Raw genomic sequence first — 20,686 nt, 5'->3', positions numbered from 1 at the left:
ATTTGTGCTGGTTCAACAGGCAAATCCATCCAAATGAGGATCCGAGATTTCCTAGCTGCTGGGTCATTTAATTGTATATTATCTTTGTTTTGACAGCTCTTTGTGAAGCAGCACTTCATTATAGCCACATGAGTTATTTTTATTTACTGTACAATTTTCATTCCCAGGATACAGCAGTGCTGTTTCCTCAGGCTGCTTTTACAGGTACGCTGGCCTTGTACGTTTACTATGAAATCCAGGAACAAGACCAGATTCTCTTCTCACTTGCACCAGTTTTGTACAGGTTTGGCTTCGGTGAAATTATTGATTTTTACAAAAGTGTACTTAATAGCAGAATCTGATCTGTGGTGTTTAAGCTGGTGGCCTTAAACTGGTGTGCTGATGATATTTATGCACGTAAGCACTCTTCAGTCCCTTGAATGACATTTCATAACTCAACAAGGGATTGGGTAGTATCCTGCTGATGTGCTGGATTACCAGAAAGTTTACTATCCCTCGCTCCCTCAATTTCTCCCAGTGGTTACAGAAGTGAGACATAGGTTGGAAGGTTTGTCAAAGGATTGGAAATAAGGAATTGCATTCATAGATGTCTAAACAAAATATCTTTTAAAGTACTGTCTTTTTCCTTGACTAAATGTGTGATGTAGAAAAAAATTGCTTCTTAATCCTGGGCAAATTCTATGTATTAAATGCTATTTACTGGCTTTGAAGTGCAGACCTTATGAAAGAGGCTAACGAAATGCAGTACAGTCATTGCTCCATGACATCTGGTTGAACTTTTATTTTATGCTTAATTTTTTATAGACCACTGACTACGGTAGCTTTCGGTCAGAGGATTTCCAGGATTTCACAAAACAGTGGCTTTGCCTTTTGTATGGCAGATAAGATTTATTAATTCTGATTTTAAACAACTCCTGCTGCCAATGGTCTCATGCAAAAATAATTGTGGTTGTAGGCATGAAAACAGCAGGGAGGGTTTCATCTTTGCACTGAGGCAATTATATAATATATATATTATATTATATAAATTACTTTCAGGGGGCAAGAAAAGTTTGCCATGTATATACATCCTTGAGCAGATGTTAAATAACTTGGTCTTTTCAAATAATGATATGAAGGTACTTTATTTTCCCTGGTCAAAATGTTCAGAAATGACTGATTTTGGATGCCTCAGATTTGGAATGCCCATCTTGAGCCACCTTAAAAAGGCCTGATTTGCAAAGGACAAGAGCTCAAACTTTCTTAAAGTCAAGCCCCTTTAAGGTGTCTTAAATTGGGCACCCAAAATCACTAGTCACTTTTGAAAATCTTGGTCTCCATATATATGCGTATTGCTTGCAGAATTATATTGGAAACTGAAGAATATACACAAACCAGAACAGTGAGTGCATTGGCATTAAATGTTGTGTTTGCAAGGACATTGTAAAGTAGGCATCATATCAAGCATTTGTTACTTCAAAGAAGCAGGCCTCAGCAAGTACCATTAAGAAAAGCTCTGGCTATGGGTAAAGTGATCAAAGTAGACACTGGCTTTTGTCCATCAGGTTTTGGTACATTTATGAATATTTCAAAGTACTTTTGAGCCATCTCCTACCATCAACCCACAAGTGTAACTCCCTGCTGAAATCAATCGGGAGTTCTGCATGAAAATGTCACCTCTCCAATCAATCTAGCTTTCAGTGGCTAAAATAATGCTCTGCTCTGACCATTTCATCTCCAATCCTCTTCATGGACTCCCTCTCTTTCCACATAAAGTTCAAAATCCTCAACGTCATTCCTAAGGCTTTGTCTACACTGGAACTTCGTCAGCAAAACTTTCTATCGTTCAGGGGTGTTAAGAAACACACACACACACCCCGAACGACAAAATTTTACTGACGAAAAGTGCTGGTGTGCGTGGGGGGTGGAAGTTTTTTGGTCGGCAGGAGAGCTTTCTCCTGCCGCCAAACAGCAGCTACACTGTGCGCCTTTTAGCGGCACGGCTGTAGTGGCACAGCTGTGTTGCTAAAAGCTGTGTAGTGTAGACAAAGCCTAAGTCTCTGCACAGCTCTGCCCCGCCTGCCTCACATCTTTGGTTGCTCTCCATCTCACCCACAGCACTCTGCCCTCTGGGATGCCTAGCTACTTCCTTCCTCTCCACTCTTTGGTGTTCTTGCTCTTACGTTTCTCACACTGCTACCTAGGCATGGAAAATGCTCCATCTAACTACTGCAAGCAGCCTCACTCTCATTCAGAACCTGCTTGAAAACACATATCTTTGCTCTTTTCTTTCCATCACTGACTTTCCACTTCTGTCTGAGCTACCCCTCTCCTCTTGACCTACCTCAGTCACTGCTTATAAAGTCAAAGCTTATATGGTTCTCTTCATCTATTATCTGACTCCTATTATGTTTTAACCCTCACCTTCCTTTTTCCCCCACCCCTTCCTTTATCTAGCATCCTTTTCTTTGTCTAATTTTAGATTGCAGGCTCTTTGGGTATGCACCGTATATTTATTTCATCTCTGTAAAGTGACATGCAAACATTTATATAGCACCATAATCTATGTGGATAGCAGATTACAGCCATTGCATGTTTTTTTAGGGGGTGAGGCATACATGAAGCCAGGAATATTGTTTTTTGGGGGGGAATTTGCCCCTCTGCTGGTTACTTCAGAAGTATAGAGAAAATAGTAAAAGGGAGGCATTGTGAGCAGGAAACTCCTAGCAGCTATTGAATATTGGTTTAAACAGTTGGAGCAAATGACAACTGACACCAGCAGACGATCTTCCCCCTGCTTTATCCTAGTGAACTGAAGAGATTTCGGCAGGCTGTGATGCACCAAACTAAATGATATGGTCTTTGATGAAGATGTCACCTTCTCCTTTAATTTAGGACCAATATTAAATATCCATCTTTATTTTGCTGTCTTCCATTTATAAAATTTTCAGGTAGACCTATACATATTTTTTAAAATAATTGTTTTTCTCTTTCAGCAATTAATGAATTTCCTGAAGATGTATTTACAAATAAGGATCGGCAGGAGGGAGCAGTACTGTTTCATATTATTGGTGTAAGTTTTGTCCTACCTTGGTTCCTTTTGGGTTTCCTTTTTTTATTTATTTAGTAAGTTGCAAGAAGTTACTCAGTCCCATTGCCCTTTTTTAGTAGAACTCTGTAAATCAGCAGATTTTTAATAGTGCATTTGCAACCCAATTCTCAAATAGCAGAAGGCGACTGGAGCACTTTAAAAACTGTTCATGCAAGCCTAAATTAGCAATGTTTATGCCTTCATCTCAGTTAGGGGTGAAATCTTGGCCCAATTGAAATCAATGGAAGTTTTGGCATTGATCTCAATGGAGCTAGGATTTCACCCTGTATGGGCAGGTATGGATTCCGGTTGTCCTCTGTGCAGGAATGGATGATATGGGGTCTCCTTGTTCCCTCTCCTGTCCATTGTGCATCTGTGCAAAAGAAACAAGGATAAGGCCCTTAAAGCCTAAAGGAATACAGATGAAATCTGGTAACGTGGTACTGGGCTTGATGTCTTATTGCAGAAACCAAAAACATTTAAAGGTCTTTGGGGCTCAGTCTTGCAGTCCCAGCTCTGGGAAAGTAATAGTAAATGGGAGATTTGCTTGAGTGAGGACTGCAGGATTGGTCCCATTGTGAAAATATGCATCACATAACTCACATAGAGCAACAGGAGGACAACATGTGCTCACGAGACAATCACAGCCCCTGAGATGTTTGCAAATGGAAGCCAAGGTCAGGGACCATTTCTTTCAGGATGTGATTGTTCTTTGCACATGGAATATCTTGATGTTGCTTTTGCCTTCATTACCTACCCAGGTAATTAATTGAAAACATGAGTGATGACTGCTCTTCCTCCAAAGCACTGTCTGTTATTATCATGTCCCTTACTCTACCATGGCACCCAATTACAACAAATTACTGCTTTTTCATTATTCCCTAACTTTCCAAACCCTCCCTTTCTAAGCATACTGTTAAGTAGACGAACATATTGATATTTTTATGCCATAACTTCATCAATACAGTTTTTTTGTAGCAGATAGAAATGGAGCCACATATTCATGTTAGTTTGTTTCTACATTATTTGAATAAACATACGGTCATTCTCCTCTCCCTTTTTACATGATGTGACTGAGTAACATTTTCTTACTTTATTTTTTCCCACAGGCTCTTTATATGTTCTATGCCTTGGCTATAGTATGCGATGACTTCTTTGTTCCCTCGTTAGAGAAAATTTGTGAGGTAAGTGATAGAAATTTAACCACCTTTTGTAAATCTGTTTCTTGTAGGTTTTAGGTTTGGATGTTTTGTACCATCCAATGGCTGTCTGGAGTTCGTTAGAAATGAGTTTGGTGGCCTCAATCCATTTCCCAGTGGACAGGGCTCCATATCACAAACCCACTACAGTTTGCGCTAATTGGCACCCTTGACAGCTGTCTTGGCAAAGAGGCTAATGACTGAATGGGCACAGCCAAATGATTTCCTCCTGTCACAGGTCTGAAGCACATTGGTGGGGCAGTATAGGGGGTGATGTAAGGATTAGATGGGTTTGTTACTATGATCCTTGTTTTAAAAGCCACTTGGAAAAAGAAGAGCTAGAAATATTTATATTAATTTGCTGGCCATGGGTGTCTTTCTGCCAGCAAGACTAATCAGTCAGAGGAAGGGATGTGCTTGTGCTGTTTTTCTGGCCTGTTGGGATTGGGTGTGGAGGGGTGGAAGAGAGTTAATGTATAGAAATAACTATCAGGTAGACTTTTCAAAAGCACCCAGCATAGGCTTAACTCTGCCACATCTGAAGTCAGTGAGAGTTTTACTATTCATTTCAGAAAGAGCATAGTTAAGTCAATGCTAAGCACTTTTGAAAATCCCACCCAAAGGCAATGCAAGATGAATAATTGGAAAGGGAGAATATAGTTATTATAACTAATGAAGTCAGTTATTTTATGTACAGGGCCCACTTGAACCAGATCTGTGAAATGTAACTAGAAAATGTAGTGCAATATATAATATATACACAGTTGAGAATAATAATCTGCTATTATATTAAAACATTAATGTACAGCACTTTACAAACTTATTTATCAGATACTAGTTAGAGTTGATCAAGATGGGGGAAAATTAAACTTTTGATCCAAAATTTATTTTGTTGAAAATTTTCCAACCAACTATAGAATTGATTGTAAAATAGAAAACCTTATTTGGAGAGTGGGGATTGACATAATTTCATATTAACAGAAATGTTTTGACCAGCTGTTCTAGCTAATAAGGCATCTTTTTTCCTCTCCTCTGGACACATGTACAGAACGCCCACAAACATCAGTAGGAGTTACATAGCCTTATCAACAGGAGAACAGATGTAAGGATAGACTGTAGCAGCAAATACTTGCAAAGTATTCAGCAGAGGTGTAGCGAGCGCCCTCCGTACCCTCCGACCGGAGGGGGCCCCGCAAGGAAGGGGGCCCCTAAAAGTGGCAAAATAAATACCGCATTCCAGTTTCTGTATTGTAAGGGGCCCCGCCCGGACATATGTTCAGAGGGGGCCACCGTTCGGAGGGGGCCACGTTCTTTGTTGCTACGGCCCTGGTATTCAGCAGTGATCTTTACTTACTGTTTTCAGATGTGCTATCAGCATAGCATACTTTTAGATACATGATATATAAGATGTACCATAATGTTCCTGCTTCTGCTGTCGATCCTTCATAAAATCTATTCTGCTTGTTAAGTATCTCCAGACTGCTAGACAGCTAACAAGAATCCAGAGTAGTTAGCACATCCGTGCTGAACTCTATCAGCCATGTTATCGGTGATAGATCATTTTAGCCCTGGTCTACACTGGGGGTGGGGAGAGGATATCGATCTAAGCTATGCAACTTCAGCTACGTGAATAGCGTAGCTGAAGTCGACATACTTAGACCTACTCACCGCGGTGTCTTCACTGTGGTGAGTTGACTGCTGCCGCTCCCCCATTGACTCTGCCTGCACCTCTCGCGGCGGTGGAGTACAGGAGTCAATGGGAGAGCGCTCGGGGGTCGATTTATCGCGTCTAGACTAGATGCAATAAATTGACCCCCGCTGGATCGATCGCTGCCCGCCGATCCAGCGGGTAGTATAGACGTACCCTTAGAGAGCTGTGTGTTGTGCTTCTATGCCATGAGTTCCTTATGAAGCCCTTCCTGCTAGCTCAGAATGTTGCAGAGTGCCTGAAAAATACTCTTACCTGCTTCGTTTATCACTAGGCACTCTTCTATCCTTGGAAGTGGGATGGGATATTAAAGATGAGTCTAGAGATTCAAAAAGGAAAAACTTTCCCATAATATTGCCTTTATAGTGCAAAGGAAAGATCCTCAGCTGGTGTGAATAGGCCTAGCCCAATTGTGGAGCTAGGTGCATTTATACCAACTGAGGTTCTGGCTCAAAAGCTCTAAGGTAACTGCATACAGATTAGAGCTCAAGAAGCAGTATATTAAAAATAGATCTGTCTGTGGGACACAGTCCTCTCTCTAGTTCTACACTGCTCTAATTTCATGTACCTCATTGGAGTTCACATTAGAATAAGCGAGATCAGAAACAGGCCTACTATTTGCAAGACATATTCACATAGGTTATATTTTACTCTCACTTACTTCTGTTACCAAATTTTACAAGCTAGGTATCCCCTGTAACTCTTGAATTACTCATGACTTCATTCTAAAAACTGTTCATTCCTGAGCATTCCACCTTCTAGAATCCCCATCTGAGTGGTCTTTCTCTAATCAGCTTGGTTAGTTCAAATATTATAATGTAAGTGGATAATATTATCTAACTGGTGTCCCACTAGGTTAGGGGATAAATATTTTATATGCCCAAAGCATGTTGTCTATATCTCATATATAGGCTTTTTCAACCTTTGAGCTGTATCATAGTGGGAGTTCATTCTTTCACGGTATTGTGACCGAGAAAATAAAAGGATTCTATCTATAACTATAAAAGTGTGCTATGTAAAAAGACCAGCAATGCTGAAGTAATAGGTACTTTTCTTTCAGAAATTACACTTGAGTGAAGATGTTGCTGGAGCCACTTTCATGGCTGCAGGAAGCTCGACCCCAGAGTTATTTGCATCTGTAATAGGTAAGGGTTCTGCTCAATAGCATGTGCAACAGTTGCCATTAAAATGTCAAGGTAGGCGAGATTATATCTTTTATTGGGTCAACTTCTGCTCTTTTTCAGCTATGTGTAGCTTGAAAGCTTGTAACTTGTATAAAAGATATTCTCTCACTTATCTTGTCTCTCTCATATCCCGGGACCAATATGGCTACAACAACACTGCAAACAAATTAAAAGTCAGGAACAGATCCTTGGCTTAGATTTCAGTGGAGCTATGACAATTGACACCAGCTGAAGATCTGCCCCTCTGTATTATTGAGTGGTTTCCCATGCAGTGGTATATGAAAGTGCCACCATTCTTCCTTATATTTAGAGCAGGAGATAACTGAGTTAACAGGCTTTAGATTCTGATGTTCTGCTGGGTTCCATTCTGCAGCTGACACCATTCAATACTCAAAACCTGCAGCAGTGATACTGTACTACCACACTTCAAGATTTGAGAAGATACTGCTGGTACTAAACATACCTGGGTGGTGAAAGTTGAGATTTTAATGCCATCCGCTGGAACAAATTTTCCTTCAGTTACAGTTGTGCAACCTTATCGACATCAGTGAGAGCAGAATTTGTCCCACAGTAAGGAGAATATACATAAATATAGTAAAGCCATATCATCTATCTACTCCACGGCATCTAATCTACAGATACACTCTCCTACATAGAGGGGGTGTGATAGCATCACAGGATCTATAATCTATAATATCAAAGTCTGTTTGTTCAAACAAGATTATTTTAGCTGAAAACAAAGCTTCAGAATGGTCATGGGAGCTTTCTTCTTTGCACTCTGTCATGTTAGATAGTTATATGGTCCCCGTTACCCTGGTATCTGAGTGCCTTATAACACCCTTGTGAGGCAGGCAAATACTATTTTCCCCATTTTATAGGTGAGTAACTGAGGCCCAGATAGATTAAGTGACTTGCCCATGTCACACAGGAAGTCTGTGGTGGAGCAAGAAATTGAACCTGTGTCTCCTGAGTCTCAGGCAAGTCTCCACCCACTAGACCATATGTCCTATCAAGAGTAGCACCCCAGACTATACACAAGGTGGCTGCTAGGAGTTCTTTGAAGGTAGTGCCGTCCCTGCAGATGTTAAAGGGACAGAAATCTAAATGTTAACTGTCCAGGGGAAAGTTCCTGTGCTTTATTGTAACATTTGAAGTCAGTTACATTGTAGAGTTCTGATGTCACTGGAGGTATTTTACATCTCCTTTTGATAAAATATGCATACAAAATAGCTGCTAACTATCCCAAAAACTTCAGAAGGTGCAGCTGATATGTGCACTCATTATTAATCTAATTTTGGTTAAACATTTAAATGATCACGGATTTTTGTTGTTCACAGTTGATACATGTTTTGAACAAATAGGCATTGCCAGTAATGAAGTGATAGGGGTTAACTGTGAATGTATTGCTCTCTCTGCAGGTGTATTTATCACTCATGGTGATGTAGGAGTTGGGACCATTGTTGGGTCAGCAGTTTTCAACATCCTTTGCATTATTGGCGTCTGTGGGATATTTGCGGGACAGGTTAGTAGGTTATCTTTTTTTTGGCTTTCTGTTGCTTAGTTTTTTCTTTTGCATGGAAAATGTTTGAGAAATATTGGAATGCTAATGGAAAACGAGCATGAAAGCGCTATTAAGACAAGGGAAGTGATCATGTTAGAAATAATTCAGACACATCTTACAAATAGGTAATACTGCAAAATAGCGGTTGTCTCAGCTTTCCAAAGTGGCCAGTACCTGATATTCAGAGGAAGGTGATTCCTTCCCATTTGCCATTACATCCTCAGTCAATTGATCAGTATAAATGGGGAGGGGAAAAACCCTTCCTGACTCCTGTGGTGAGTTATTTATACCCTAAAGCATTTGCTCACCCTTCTCCGTAGGAGGCATTCATGAATATCACAATTTTTATATTAAATCTGATATACCTCCCAAATAAAATTAAAAGGGAATTGTTCATTTGCAGAACTGCAGCAAGTTGTGCTTTGCTTCTTGTTCACCTAAAACCACGGCCAATGAAAATACCATTAGTAAGAAATACATTTCATTAAGGGAGACATTTATAAGGTTTTTATTAATGGTGGTAATTATAGATACATTTTAGGCCTAATCTTGCAAACATGTAGGCATGTAATTTTAATGTATCCCTATTATTTCCCCATTGGCTTTAGAGGGACTACTCATATGAGTAAAGTTACTCATGCAGCTAAATATTTTAAGATCAAGCTCTTAGTTTTACTTGCAAACTTTTGAAATCACTGTTGTTTGTCGGCTAAAACTGTGCTTCTTTTCAGGTGGTTCGTCTCACCTGGTGGTCTGTGTTTAGGGACTCAGTGTACTATACGCTTTCTGTGATTCTTCTTATCATTGTAAGTGTCCCTCTGGGCTTGCCACGTCAGTTATTAAAGTAAAAAAATTGCTTGAGCTCCGGCCCCTCTTCCATTACAAATTAAGCACTCCCTCGCAGAAACTACAGGTCCCAGCTTGCAGTGTTCCATTCTGATCCAAGTAGCTTCTCTTGGAGCATGTTGGGATTTAGAAATTGCATACCATATTAAAGAGGCAGGGTGGCTGTTATCTGCAGCTTCTAGTACATGTAGGCCCACAGATAAATTGCCAATACAGGCAGAGTTTAGTAGGCAAAGTTTGGGCATAGCTGAAATGACCATTATATTTTTCCAAAGAGTGTAGTAACTCTGACATTTCTATATTTAAGTATTTGGTGGCAGGGAGGGGGAGATTCATCTTAATTTATTTTATTCATAATAAAAATAGAACAGCAATGGCCCATTCAACCAAAGGGATGGCATAAAATGAAGTTAAATTGGGATCACCTGCTGTTCTGAGGGCCCAGCTGTGTGGCTGCATGGCTGGAGAAGCAATTCTGGAGCAAATTTTGAAAGGACTTGATGCCTTTGATCTTGGAAAATAGACCACACTGTTTTATGAGCCTCCTACCTGTCTTCCAGACACATGGTTGCTCACTCTCAAACATATGCAGTGTATGTGTGTGTATCTCTCATGCACCATTTAGCTGAGTGACTTTAATAGCAGCGTCTAAGAAAGGCCCAAATCTTGGCTGTAGGGTTGGTGTTGCAGTGTTGACAGCAGGTACAGTAGAAGGTTTGGGATGGGAAGAGTGGGAAGGAGAAAGCTCCAGTAGCTTCAGGTTGGAAATGACAGTATAGCAAATAAATAAATACACCGCTGTGAAGATTCTTCGCCTGCTGTACAGTGCAGCTGACCAGTTTTTAGTGGGACTGGAGAAATGGTCAATTTGTTTGTTTGTTTTTCTTCCAGTTCATATATGATGAGCAAATAGTATGGTAAGTTGTGTTGTTAATTTCTCAAATTAGTGTGTTCTCCATGTCACTGATCAGTACCTACAATCACAGTTTAGCCAAATTCAGTGCTTACATCCTGTGCATTGGCAGTGAGGCCAATGGGGTGTGAGTGAGCACTGGATTTGTCCCGGGGAGATACCGCTTTCTGTCTTTAATTAGTTTTTTTTTGGTATGATAAATAGTGAAAACTAAAGGAAAATTTAATAACCAGAAAACATTAACAGCCATCCCCAGCTGCTCCTGCCTGAGTACGCAGGGTGCAGCATGGGGTGCAGGAAGCACGTTCATCCCCTTACACACCTGCACCCAGGGCAGCCAAAATCCCGTTGCAGTGCTCTTTGAGATGAAACTATAGAGAATTTATTAGCACTTCCAGTGGTGCCACATACCATAGGCCCTCCCCTCTTTCACTCCCCTCTCCCCCTCCCCTCCCCACCCCAGCTGACAAGCCAACCCTGGATCTGTGGGAGAACAAGCTGCATCTCCTGAAAGAAGGCATAAGAGCCACTCCAGAGTCCATGATAAGCTCTGCTGGCAGAATGGTTCTGGTCACTGCTTCTGGCATGGTGCAGCTCTGTCTTCCATAGCTCTAGCACAGTTCTAAAATGTTGAAGTGAAATATACATAATATGTGTGTTGTTCAAAGCCCAAAGGAGTTTTGCTTCTTCTGGGCCCTTGAAACTCCCTCTAATGTTACCACTGGGAATTCAGTGCACACAAAGGCAGAGAACACTTCCCATACTGCTTACCCGTGGCACATTCCTACTGAAAATACCATAAGATTACAGCAGCATGCATGACCCTACTAATTCCTTTCCTTTCCTCTCTTTGAGGTGGGAGAGCCTTATACTCATCGTTATGTATTTCTTCTACATACTTATCATGAAGTAAGTGCTTCTCCCCTCTCTGTGCTCTTTAATTGTAATTTGGCGATTGTTTCTCTGGAATTGCATCATGCTCTGATCTCCAGCTGAGAAGAATTCCGACAATCTCATTTCCCTGTCTTACCTCCCCCACTTTTGTGCTAGATCAACACACTCTTGGAGTATGTACCGCAGATAGCAGCAAATCTTAGGATGTTTATTTTTTGTTGTATAATAGGGCACAGCAGGTCTAAGAGGTGGCTGAGGAGAAAGGTCAAAAAATGGATTCTCTAGCTCCATGACTGTAAGGTAGCATGGAGGTTATGAGTAAAACAGAACACACGTGTATTTTTAGATGCTTTTTTCTGGAGGGCTGCTCTTGCTCTCCCAGTTTTACCACCACCAGTAACTGTGGGTCCTTGCAAATTGGAAACTCTCCTGTTTTAGAGCCCTGTCTAAGCATCCGTTAGTTTTACAAACACCAGCAGTTTGTCCTGGTTTTGGTAACCTCTGTGGACTGACCATGTGAAGGAGCCTCCAGGCAGCCAGCTGAGCAGGGATTCACCACAAGAACATTCCCTGCCAGACCTGTCATGTATTGATGCCCTTATCCTTATCTTTCACCCTCACTCCTCCCCAGAGTCTATGAATCATCCCTCCCCTGGGAGGAGACGAGATATAGTCTGCTTAGTTGAAGAGATGGAGAAGTCGGTACCCACTTCTTGTTTCTCGCCCTCCCATTTACTCCTACCTTGAGCCCACCAAAACCATCTCCTGTGTGACCTCAACTTCCCCTTCAACACTAGGGCCTTCCTGAGCCCATCAGCACCACTACTAGGTCAACCAGAAGGGTCAGTATAGAGTGGATTCTTTCTCATGGTGGGGCTTAGCCAGCTGTCCCCACAGTGCTGTCCCTGTCAGTCCACAGGGCGAGAGAACCCTCCTGAGAATCCCACCTTGAGCTCTTGTATGCTGGTGCACAGCATTGGTGAAAAGGCCATTGCATAGTGAGTATGTCTTTGGGTATATTTACACTCCCATCAGGAGGTGTGATTGGAGCACATGTAGACATACCCAAGCTAGCTTTGATCTAGCTAGATCATAGCTAGCTCAAGTAACAATAGCAGTGAAGTCGTGGCAGTACAGGCTAGTCCTGCCCACCTGGAACCCCAGATAGTCGAGCAGCTGCCTCATTGTCTTTACTGTTACGCTAGCTAGATTAAAGCTAACTCAGGTATGTCTACACATGCTACAGTCACACTTCCCAACTGCAGTGTAGACAGACCCCTAGCCCACAAATCCAACCCCCAAAGACATTGCATCTGCATTAGAGCAACTCATTGGCAATGCAGAACCTGATTATGGCTTTATTTTCCTCTTTCCCCGGGAAATAAAGTCCTCATTGCTTGGCAGTTTTCACTGCAACAGAAATTCTTCCCTCTCAGTTCTGTCAAAAAGGTGATAACATGCATTATAATGTGAAATAAATATTTTAAATGACTTCTTCAATGGTGGCATTTAAATCAGAAAGCTACTCATAAGAGTTCAGAGATAAGGAGGTAATCCTTTAAGGAAGGAGAAGAGCAGCTCAGGACTGATGTCATAAAAATAGTTGCTGTGTAATGGTTCTGTTATAGCCTGCAGAACGTGAAGAGGTTAATGCGAAACCCTTATTAAGATGAAGGGGTATATTCAATGTGGCATCTGTGTCTGACATAGATTTCAATGGCATTCATTTAAATGTAATTGCTTGTATATTTACAGTACATTTTAGAAACCCTATAAAGTTCATGTCCCAGGAGGTGGAACAAACTAAATTCTTAGGGGACAGAAGAGCCCCTTGTATATACTGAAACCTCTCAGTATACAGAGGATGTGCTTCAAGATCCCTTGATGTGGATTGAGCATGTCCAAAGCTTGTCCTGGGGGCCAAATGCTATTCTGTATGCTGCGGCAGCCATGCTCTTTGATATAGAGATGAAGACTTCTGAGGCTTCACATCCAGCATGCAGTGCTTCACCTTGAGCTAAATGTTCTCCGTGGAATGTATTTCTGAATTAAAACTGCTTTCTGAAGCCAGCAAGCTAGGTGCAGTCCTTGTTCTTCTGTCAGGTTGCCAAAATGATCTTCAGGTGGGCAAAGCTTAGTCATTCCTGCAGTACTGAGTTTGATACTCTCTGGCTTTTCCTAGCGTAATGTAGGTTGTCACAAAATAATCCTTGTGGGCTGGGTTACACTGCATCAGCCTGGGAGTTTGGAGAAGTATTCCAACAATCCAGCATTCTCAGACCCATCTTTTTGCACTTTCAGGTACAATGTGAAGATGCAAAAGTTGTTTACCATCAAAAGCATGAACGTTGGGAATGGCAACACAGTCAGCAATGAGCTGGAAGATGGTAATGAATGTTATGACATAAGCTATGATGACCCATCCATGCCATTGCTATGGAAAGGTAAGGCTGAGCAGACAGGAGTTGGACAAAGAGTTGACATACATTGTGGGTGGGGTTTTTTTCCAATGGTGAACAAAACAGTGATAATATTCAACCTTAAGCAAGAAGGACAATGCCATATTTATTAGGCTAAGTTGACAAATTCAGTGCAGCCAAGCCTTTGAGAATCATAATTCCTTCTAGAGGTGATGGAAACATGCTACTTTGTACACCTGCAGCATTGCTGTCTTCTACTCTCTGGTTCAGCAATAGGTGAATGAGTTACAAAACCATAAATGAAATATTTTCTTTGCTGTGAATGCAGAAGGTAATTTTCACTTTAAGATGTGTAAGAATTAAGTTCCAGGCAGTAGGTGAAACCTGCACTGGGGTGCGATGGCCAGGGTGGCAAAGGGAACCATCCTAATGTGAGGTTGAGTTTGAATACTAGGACGGCAAGGTCTGTTCCTAAACAGATGTGGAAAGTGGGGGGGGGGGGAAGTGTTTTTGGCAGCCACATGGTAAGATGGTTTCCTGCTGCCACTACAGCATGAGAGAGTCAGCACGTTTGTTCTTCTTGAATCTTTCAGCTCTGCATTTCCTTCTGTCTGCTGTTTATATCCCCTCCTGTCTGCAGAACCAAGTCCTTGCTGCCTGGCTCAGCCCATCTCACTCCTTGAGCCCTTCCTGGCTAGTCAGGTCTTGCTGCTTCATTATTTGCAAGCAACTTCAAGTATCTGGGAAGCTGCATCTCCTTGAAATGTGGGGAGCATTTGGAAAGGGCGGCTAGTGGTATAAGAGAGGTGGGCTAAGGCTTTGTTTGCCCAGTGCATTTTGGGTCAATCCACCTCACCGCAGACTTACAGTATGAATATGCCCCCTCCCCTTTTCTACCTCGTGTATTTAGATTAGGAGCTGTCCAGAGTAGGCATTGTCTTTTACAATACTGTACTGTGCCTAACATAATGGGGCCCCGGTCTCAGTTGGGGTCATAGGCACTATTGAGATATAAATATTAATAATCAAATAAATTAATCCATTTCTTATATGAAACCATGGCATGATTAAGAGAAAATCACTTTGTAGCAAGTATTATGATCCTTCTTTATGTTGGATCTTCAGGTAACAGAAGGGCTATTGCATAGTGAACTATCCATTCTCTCTTGGATGCATGGGAGATTTACTCAGGATTAGAGAATAATCTTCCTCGGGATTAGAGAATAATATTCCTATATGACAAAACGCTGGCATTGCTGCATATCACTTAATTGGTCAGAGTCCTTTCAAGGGACGTTGAGGTTTGTCTGCTCCACCAGGGAGATGGTTAGAATGCAGGCCTAGGAGTTGAAACACCTGAGTTCTGTTTCTGGCATAGATGCCATCTTGCTGTGTGACTTTACCCAAGTCATATATGTTCTTTAAGCTTCAATTTCTCTAGCCACTGTGTAAATTTGGGCTAATAATATTGAATAGTTACTTACCCCTATCTGCCTCATGGGCATGTTGTGAAGACTAATTCATGTCTGTAAAGTGCTTTGAGTTTCTCAGAGGCATTACATAAGGAGGCTAAAAATAGCCTAGATCCACCCAAATTTCATTCCCTTCAAACTTTCCCCACAACAGATTTCTTCTCTGTTAACTTTTCTGCTGTCTTGAAATCTGAGGCCAATCTCCTCCCCATATCTGATGTTCCTCCCCTTCCTCATCCCCAGCCGCGGTCTCCCCCTCTTACCGCAATGTGAGACCACATGGGAGGGACCAAACCACCACTAGAAATCAGAGGTGGGGTAGTGTGGGAATGGGCATTACCATGGGGACAGTGGACAAAGGGAAGTAAGGGGACCTGCCTAGGGTGAGAGAGGAAGAGAAAACATGAGTGGGATAAAGATGAGGGGACAGAGAAGGAACTGTGGTGGGTAGTGGGAGAGGTGCTTCATCCAGGTTGCCTCACAACTTTGTGCATCAGGCAACAAGATCCTTCTCCTAAAGACAGTCACATGGCTGCCTGCTGCACCTCATTCCTCTTGGACAAGAACGTGCCATGACCTTGCATTGCCTCTGCCTTGGCCTGCTCTTGGCCAGCTTCCTCCAGAGTTGAACTCCATCTTCCTCAGGTACTGCCAGCAGTCTTCAGGTGTGTGTGTGGGAGTGGGGAGGCTGCCATCAGCTGGCCTGCTGCCTTGCCTCCTACTTGTGGCTAGCAAGTTTCAGAATCCACTGCTATACCACCCCAGGATTCAATGGGCTGGATCTGACCTTAATCTGCTCCTGCCCGTACATACCAAGTCTGATTATTTTCTAACAAAGAACAGCTGCTCTCAGTTAGGTACTTTCTTCATACTGGTGATGGGAATTCTATTACTGTAGGTGCAGATAAAAGGGAGGTTCACATACTGTACAGCTGCCTTTGATGCTCATACGTTTTATTACTTTCAAGAGCTTCCACTGGTGAAACATAAAAGGTTCCATTACTGGATTTTCATACAGAGAGCTTTTCACCCTGAGAAAAATTCAATTTCAAGGACGAGTTCTATACACAGAAGTGAAGGCAAAAGATTTGTACTCCTGTTAATAATGCTCCCATTTTAAAAGTACAGGCACAATGGCTCAGTGCTCTGGGCTTTTTTTGTATATATATTGACCCATGCTCCCCTCAGATGGCATGGGTTTGATTCCTCCCTGGTAACAGAAAACTCTTGCTAAGAGTGTGTTGTGTGAGTCTGTACTGAACACAGGTTAGATGCCACAGGGCTTGATCCAAAGCCTGTTGAAGTCAATGAGTGGCTTTCCGCTGACTCTAGTAGACTTTGCATCAGACCCTGAGTGATGAGCAGAAAGTTTGCCTATTTCTGAAAAGAAAATACTATGGCTGGAGGATATTCCCCTTGCAGGATGTACAAAGGAGTTGCAGAAAATGCCTTTCCTTTTTTTTATAAAAAACACTTATGCCATTTGTGAAATGGGACCCATCTGGACCATATGGAGCTAGGCTATGTGTCTCCAGAAACAGATGGAATCAGATTGAAGAGAAAAACAGGCAGAATAAATGTGCTGTGTTAGCCTTGGGGCTGCAGTAATTCATACACCCATGATCTGTGCACTGTACCTCAATGGTGAGGTTTTTACCCTGTAATTCATCAAAGGTCCTTCTGACTTAGGGTGACCATACGTCTCATTTTGGCTGGGACAATCCCTTTTTTAAGCCTTGTCCCGGCCATCCCGACTTTTTTGGCAAAACTAGGCATTTGTCCCGTTTTCTCTTGCCAACTGATCATCAGCTGGCAAGAGAAAACTGGACAAATGCCCAGTTTTGCCAAAAAAGGTGTGTCGCAATTCCTAATGGGGCATGGAGGAACATGAGGGTGGAGGTGGAAGAGCAGCAACGCCAGCCCTGAGCAGAAGGGAGGGAGGGATCGGGAGAGCGGCTTGGGCAAGGCCAGCCCCATGCAGGCAGGCAGTAGGGGCCTTCGGGCCAGCCCCGTGGGCGGACGGGGACGGGGGCCTTGGGCTGGCCCAGAGCGGTGTCCCATTTTCCCTTTGGGAAAATAAGGTCACCCTATTCTGACCTGAGCATCTCATTAGTGCTCCTAGAATTAGTTCCATTGTGACTGCAGTACTTCCGTGTTGTTTTCACTGACAAGTTGCGTGATCAAGGAGTGCTTTGGAGATTTCACTGGAGAAACTCACTTGAGAGCTGCTAGTCTAGCAAGACTGCGTTAAATCGAAGTGTCAGGGCTTTCTTCTTTACCAGGATTGTTGTCAAACATTTTTTTTCCTCGACTAAAGCAAATGTTAGGCTGCTATGGTTGAGTCTCCTTTAAATAAGAGTCAGATCACAACTGTGAGTGTTCAGGCTATCTTGGCTATACACTGCTTGACAGGAAAAATAGTCTCAGTGCAATCACTTCCTAGAGAGCCTTCAGAAGAGCCCTGTTCCTTATTTTGCATCTACTGCAATATCCCATTAAATTTGGCTGAAGATATTGGGAGTGGGAGGATAATTGCTGCTTTACCTTCACCCAATACAAAATTATTCCTAGTTTCATCCTTCATTGTAGATTAAACTGCAAGGCCAAAGCTACTTAACTGATCCTCTGGATAGAACATGTTTTCTTTTGAAACTTTAAGATATCTTTATGTGCCTCATGTGAGCACCATACCCTCACCGAAAGCCTCATTTTAATGAAACACAAAACAGTGTCTTGTAAAGTTCTGCCTCCCCCAGTACCAAGAGGCTCAAGGACAGGAGGGTAAAAGGGTGTATTGGTGATTTACAATCTCATCCAGGTGTTTTTTGGGGGGTGGATGTTAATGGGAGGATCTGTTCTCAGATCCCAAAACATATGTGTTAGAAGATGCTACAAGCTGCAAAGCTTCAATAGATGATGTAGTTTGCACATGTATATGGAAACTGACCTCATCCTAAAAAAACAAAAATATTTAATCACTGGAGTGAATAACAGATGTAGGCTCAGTAACTATGTAGCTTTCTATGCATTTATATGACAGATCAATTCTAATTCCTTCATTTGAGTTGAATGTTTTCCCAGATTTCCTTTGCTTCCTGACTGAAACTATGCACTAATGATTGTCTTTCACTTTTGCCTCCTAAATTCCGCTCCTCTTAATGTAAGTAACCTGCTGTCCAAAAAAAAAAAAAAAAAAAGGCAATAACCCAAGCAGTAAAGAATGCTGTTTTCTCTCCCCCCCGACTCAGGGGATAAATTTTTATTTCAATCACATGCATACTTCTTGCCCTGTTTTCTAACTGCACATGGGTATGTCTCCTGTCTGCTGAGCCTTGCTGTGCTTGCTATGTGTAGTTTGTAGCATTTATGGAAATACTGGCATGGATTTGTGAAGTTTAAGAAGCCTTTGATTACACTTGTATTGATTCCTAGTATAATTTAGTGCATTTTATTATTGTAATACCGTACCACAACTCTTACCTTTGTATAATTTTAAAGTTCCTTTGTGTTAAAGGATCAATTGTAACAATTATCCAGAAGTAATTGTGTTAAATTTGGATAGTTTGAAATCCCATATTGTTAGAGATATTGTTAATATTCTATTCAATTAAAGTGAAGTTCTGCAGGGACTGGGACCCCAACACTAAGGGACCCTGACAGGGCTCTAGAAGAGGCAGCAGGCTGCACAGCTGCTAAGCACCTTAAGCAAACTGGATAGCATTACAGTTTTCAAAGAGCTGTATATGCTCTCTCAGTTGTGCGTGGTCTGTGCAAAGCTTGCTAACCCATGATGAATGGTGATGGTCTGTAAACAAAGAAAAATGGTGTCCCAGTATGAATGGCTAGATGAGAACCATACCAACCTATTTCACTCAAGATAGTGAAAACCCCCTTCAGCACATGATCTGAATCAGGTAGAGAGGGAAAGCCAATGATTATCAAATTTGTGAGGCTCAAGAAACACTGTGGGATTGTTGCTAGCAAATTCAAGAACTCAGGTAAATGTGATCCCTTGCATGAGTCACAATGGGGCAACTCTCGGCAAAGGGAAGCCTGGTGAAATGAATTTCCCAACTAACTCTTGGCATTGTGATCACTAGTGAAGGGAAAGCAGCAATATGGCAAAAACCCGGTGGTGATGGTGGATGAGATCATCTGCTCCAGTCCCCCGAAATTCCGCTTCCCTGAAGCTGGTTTACGAATAATGATTACAAATAAATTTGGACCCAGAACCAGACTGCGGATGGCAAGCAGGCTCATTATTAACGAGGTAAGTTCACTAAGAGAATAACAAATGAGTGCTTTGAAGGGGGTTTGCCAAAGGACCACTTTCCCACTCAGTGTTCTTTTATAGAGATGCTTTTGGTGTTGGAATCACAGGTTGACTCTCCAACTCAGCTCCTAGGGCAGCGGAGACTTAAGTCACTTTCTAGTGACTATACTGATTGGTGCCTAGGACAGGATGATAGGCATCATACTAAGCCCTTTTCCCTGAAGGCTGGTTACTATGGAAGGGGGGCCCTTGAAGGTACAAGGGGAGTGTAAGAGGGTCTGGACTCACCCCTGCGGCGCCTCCTGCTGGGCGTCCAGGGAATTAGCTCGCCAGCCTCTGGAGCACCCTCTGCAGGCCGGTGATCCGCCTTGTCCTCTTCTCTGGCCTCCGTGTCCCTCCCAGGACCCCGGTGCCCCTTGCCCTGGGTGCTGCCCCCTGGCAATACCCACACACACGCTAGGTCTCCCCTCCCAGGGGAACCCCCACCCACTAACCCCAACTCACATCAGGATAAGGCCACTGCCAGTCCCCATCTAGCCCCCACTCTCTGGGGCAGACTGCAGTATAGGCCACTCATCATCGGCAAGGTTGGGTTTGGACCTGCTGCCTTGGCCTAGTCCTGGGCTGCCCTCTGCAACCCCCAGTACCCCTTAGCCTTCTTCTAGGCCGCAGCCTGGGGCTTTCCAGGCTGGAGCTCCCCAGCCTTTCCCCAGCCCTGCTCCACCCAGGTACTCTGTGTCTAGCTCCCTGCAGCCAGGCCCTTCTCTCCCTGAACACAGAGAGAGACTCTTGAGCTCTCTGCTCCCAGCCTCTTTATACAGGCCATCTAGGCTCTGATTAGGGTGTGGCCCAGCTGCAGCCACTTCCCCCAATCAGCCAGGGTTTTACCTTGCCCTGCCCCAGCCATCTGCAGGGCTTTTCTAACCCCTCAGGGCAGGAGCGGATGTCCACTCCGCTACAGGGAGTAAAGATTAAGAAGCTTCTCTTGCTAGAAGAAGATGGATTTTTTTCGTTTAGCCATTGGAATTGCATTTGAGCACTTATAAGAGTAGTGAACTGAGGGAAGATAACATAATAGATAAATCAACCATAGGATCTTATTAGTTGTTTTAATAGTTGGACAGAGCTTCAAATCACATCAGACAT

General features: G+C 42.7%; 1 protein-coding gene across 1 annotated transcript in view; it reads left to right on the top strand.

Moving 5' to 3' along the window:
* The window catches only part of SLC24A4 (solute carrier family 24 member 4), a 154,644-nt gene that overhangs the window by 112,308 nt on the left and 21,650 nt on the right, over positions 1–20,686 (top strand). The window contains exons 3-11 of the mRNA XM_065403722.1: positions 2,976–3,052; positions 4,180–4,254; positions 7,038–7,122; positions 8,580–8,683; positions 9,454–9,528; positions 10,460–10,485; positions 11,337–11,390; positions 13,677–13,762; positions 19,368–19,537. Coding sequence (XP_065259794.1) covers positions 2,976–3,052; positions 4,180–4,254; positions 7,038–7,122; positions 8,580–8,683; positions 9,454–9,528; positions 10,460–10,485; positions 11,337–11,390; positions 13,677–13,762; positions 19,368–19,537 — 752 coding nt within the window. The remainder of the gene's footprint in view (positions 1–2,975; positions 3,053–4,179; positions 4,255–7,037; positions 7,123–8,579; positions 8,684–9,453; positions 9,529–10,459; positions 10,486–11,336; positions 11,391–13,676; positions 13,763–19,367; positions 19,538–20,686) is intronic.

Source organism: Emys orbicularis, chromosome 4 (assembly GCF_028017835.1).
Source record: "Emys orbicularis isolate rEmyOrb1 chromosome 4, rEmyOrb1.hap1, whole genome shotgun sequence".
In the NCBI taxonomy this organism is placed as follows: domain Eukaryota; kingdom Metazoa; phylum Chordata; order Testudines; family Emydidae; genus Emys; species Emys orbicularis.
The sequence above is the reverse complement of the archived record's forward strand: the minus strand, read 5'-3'. Positions and strand labels throughout refer to the sequence as shown.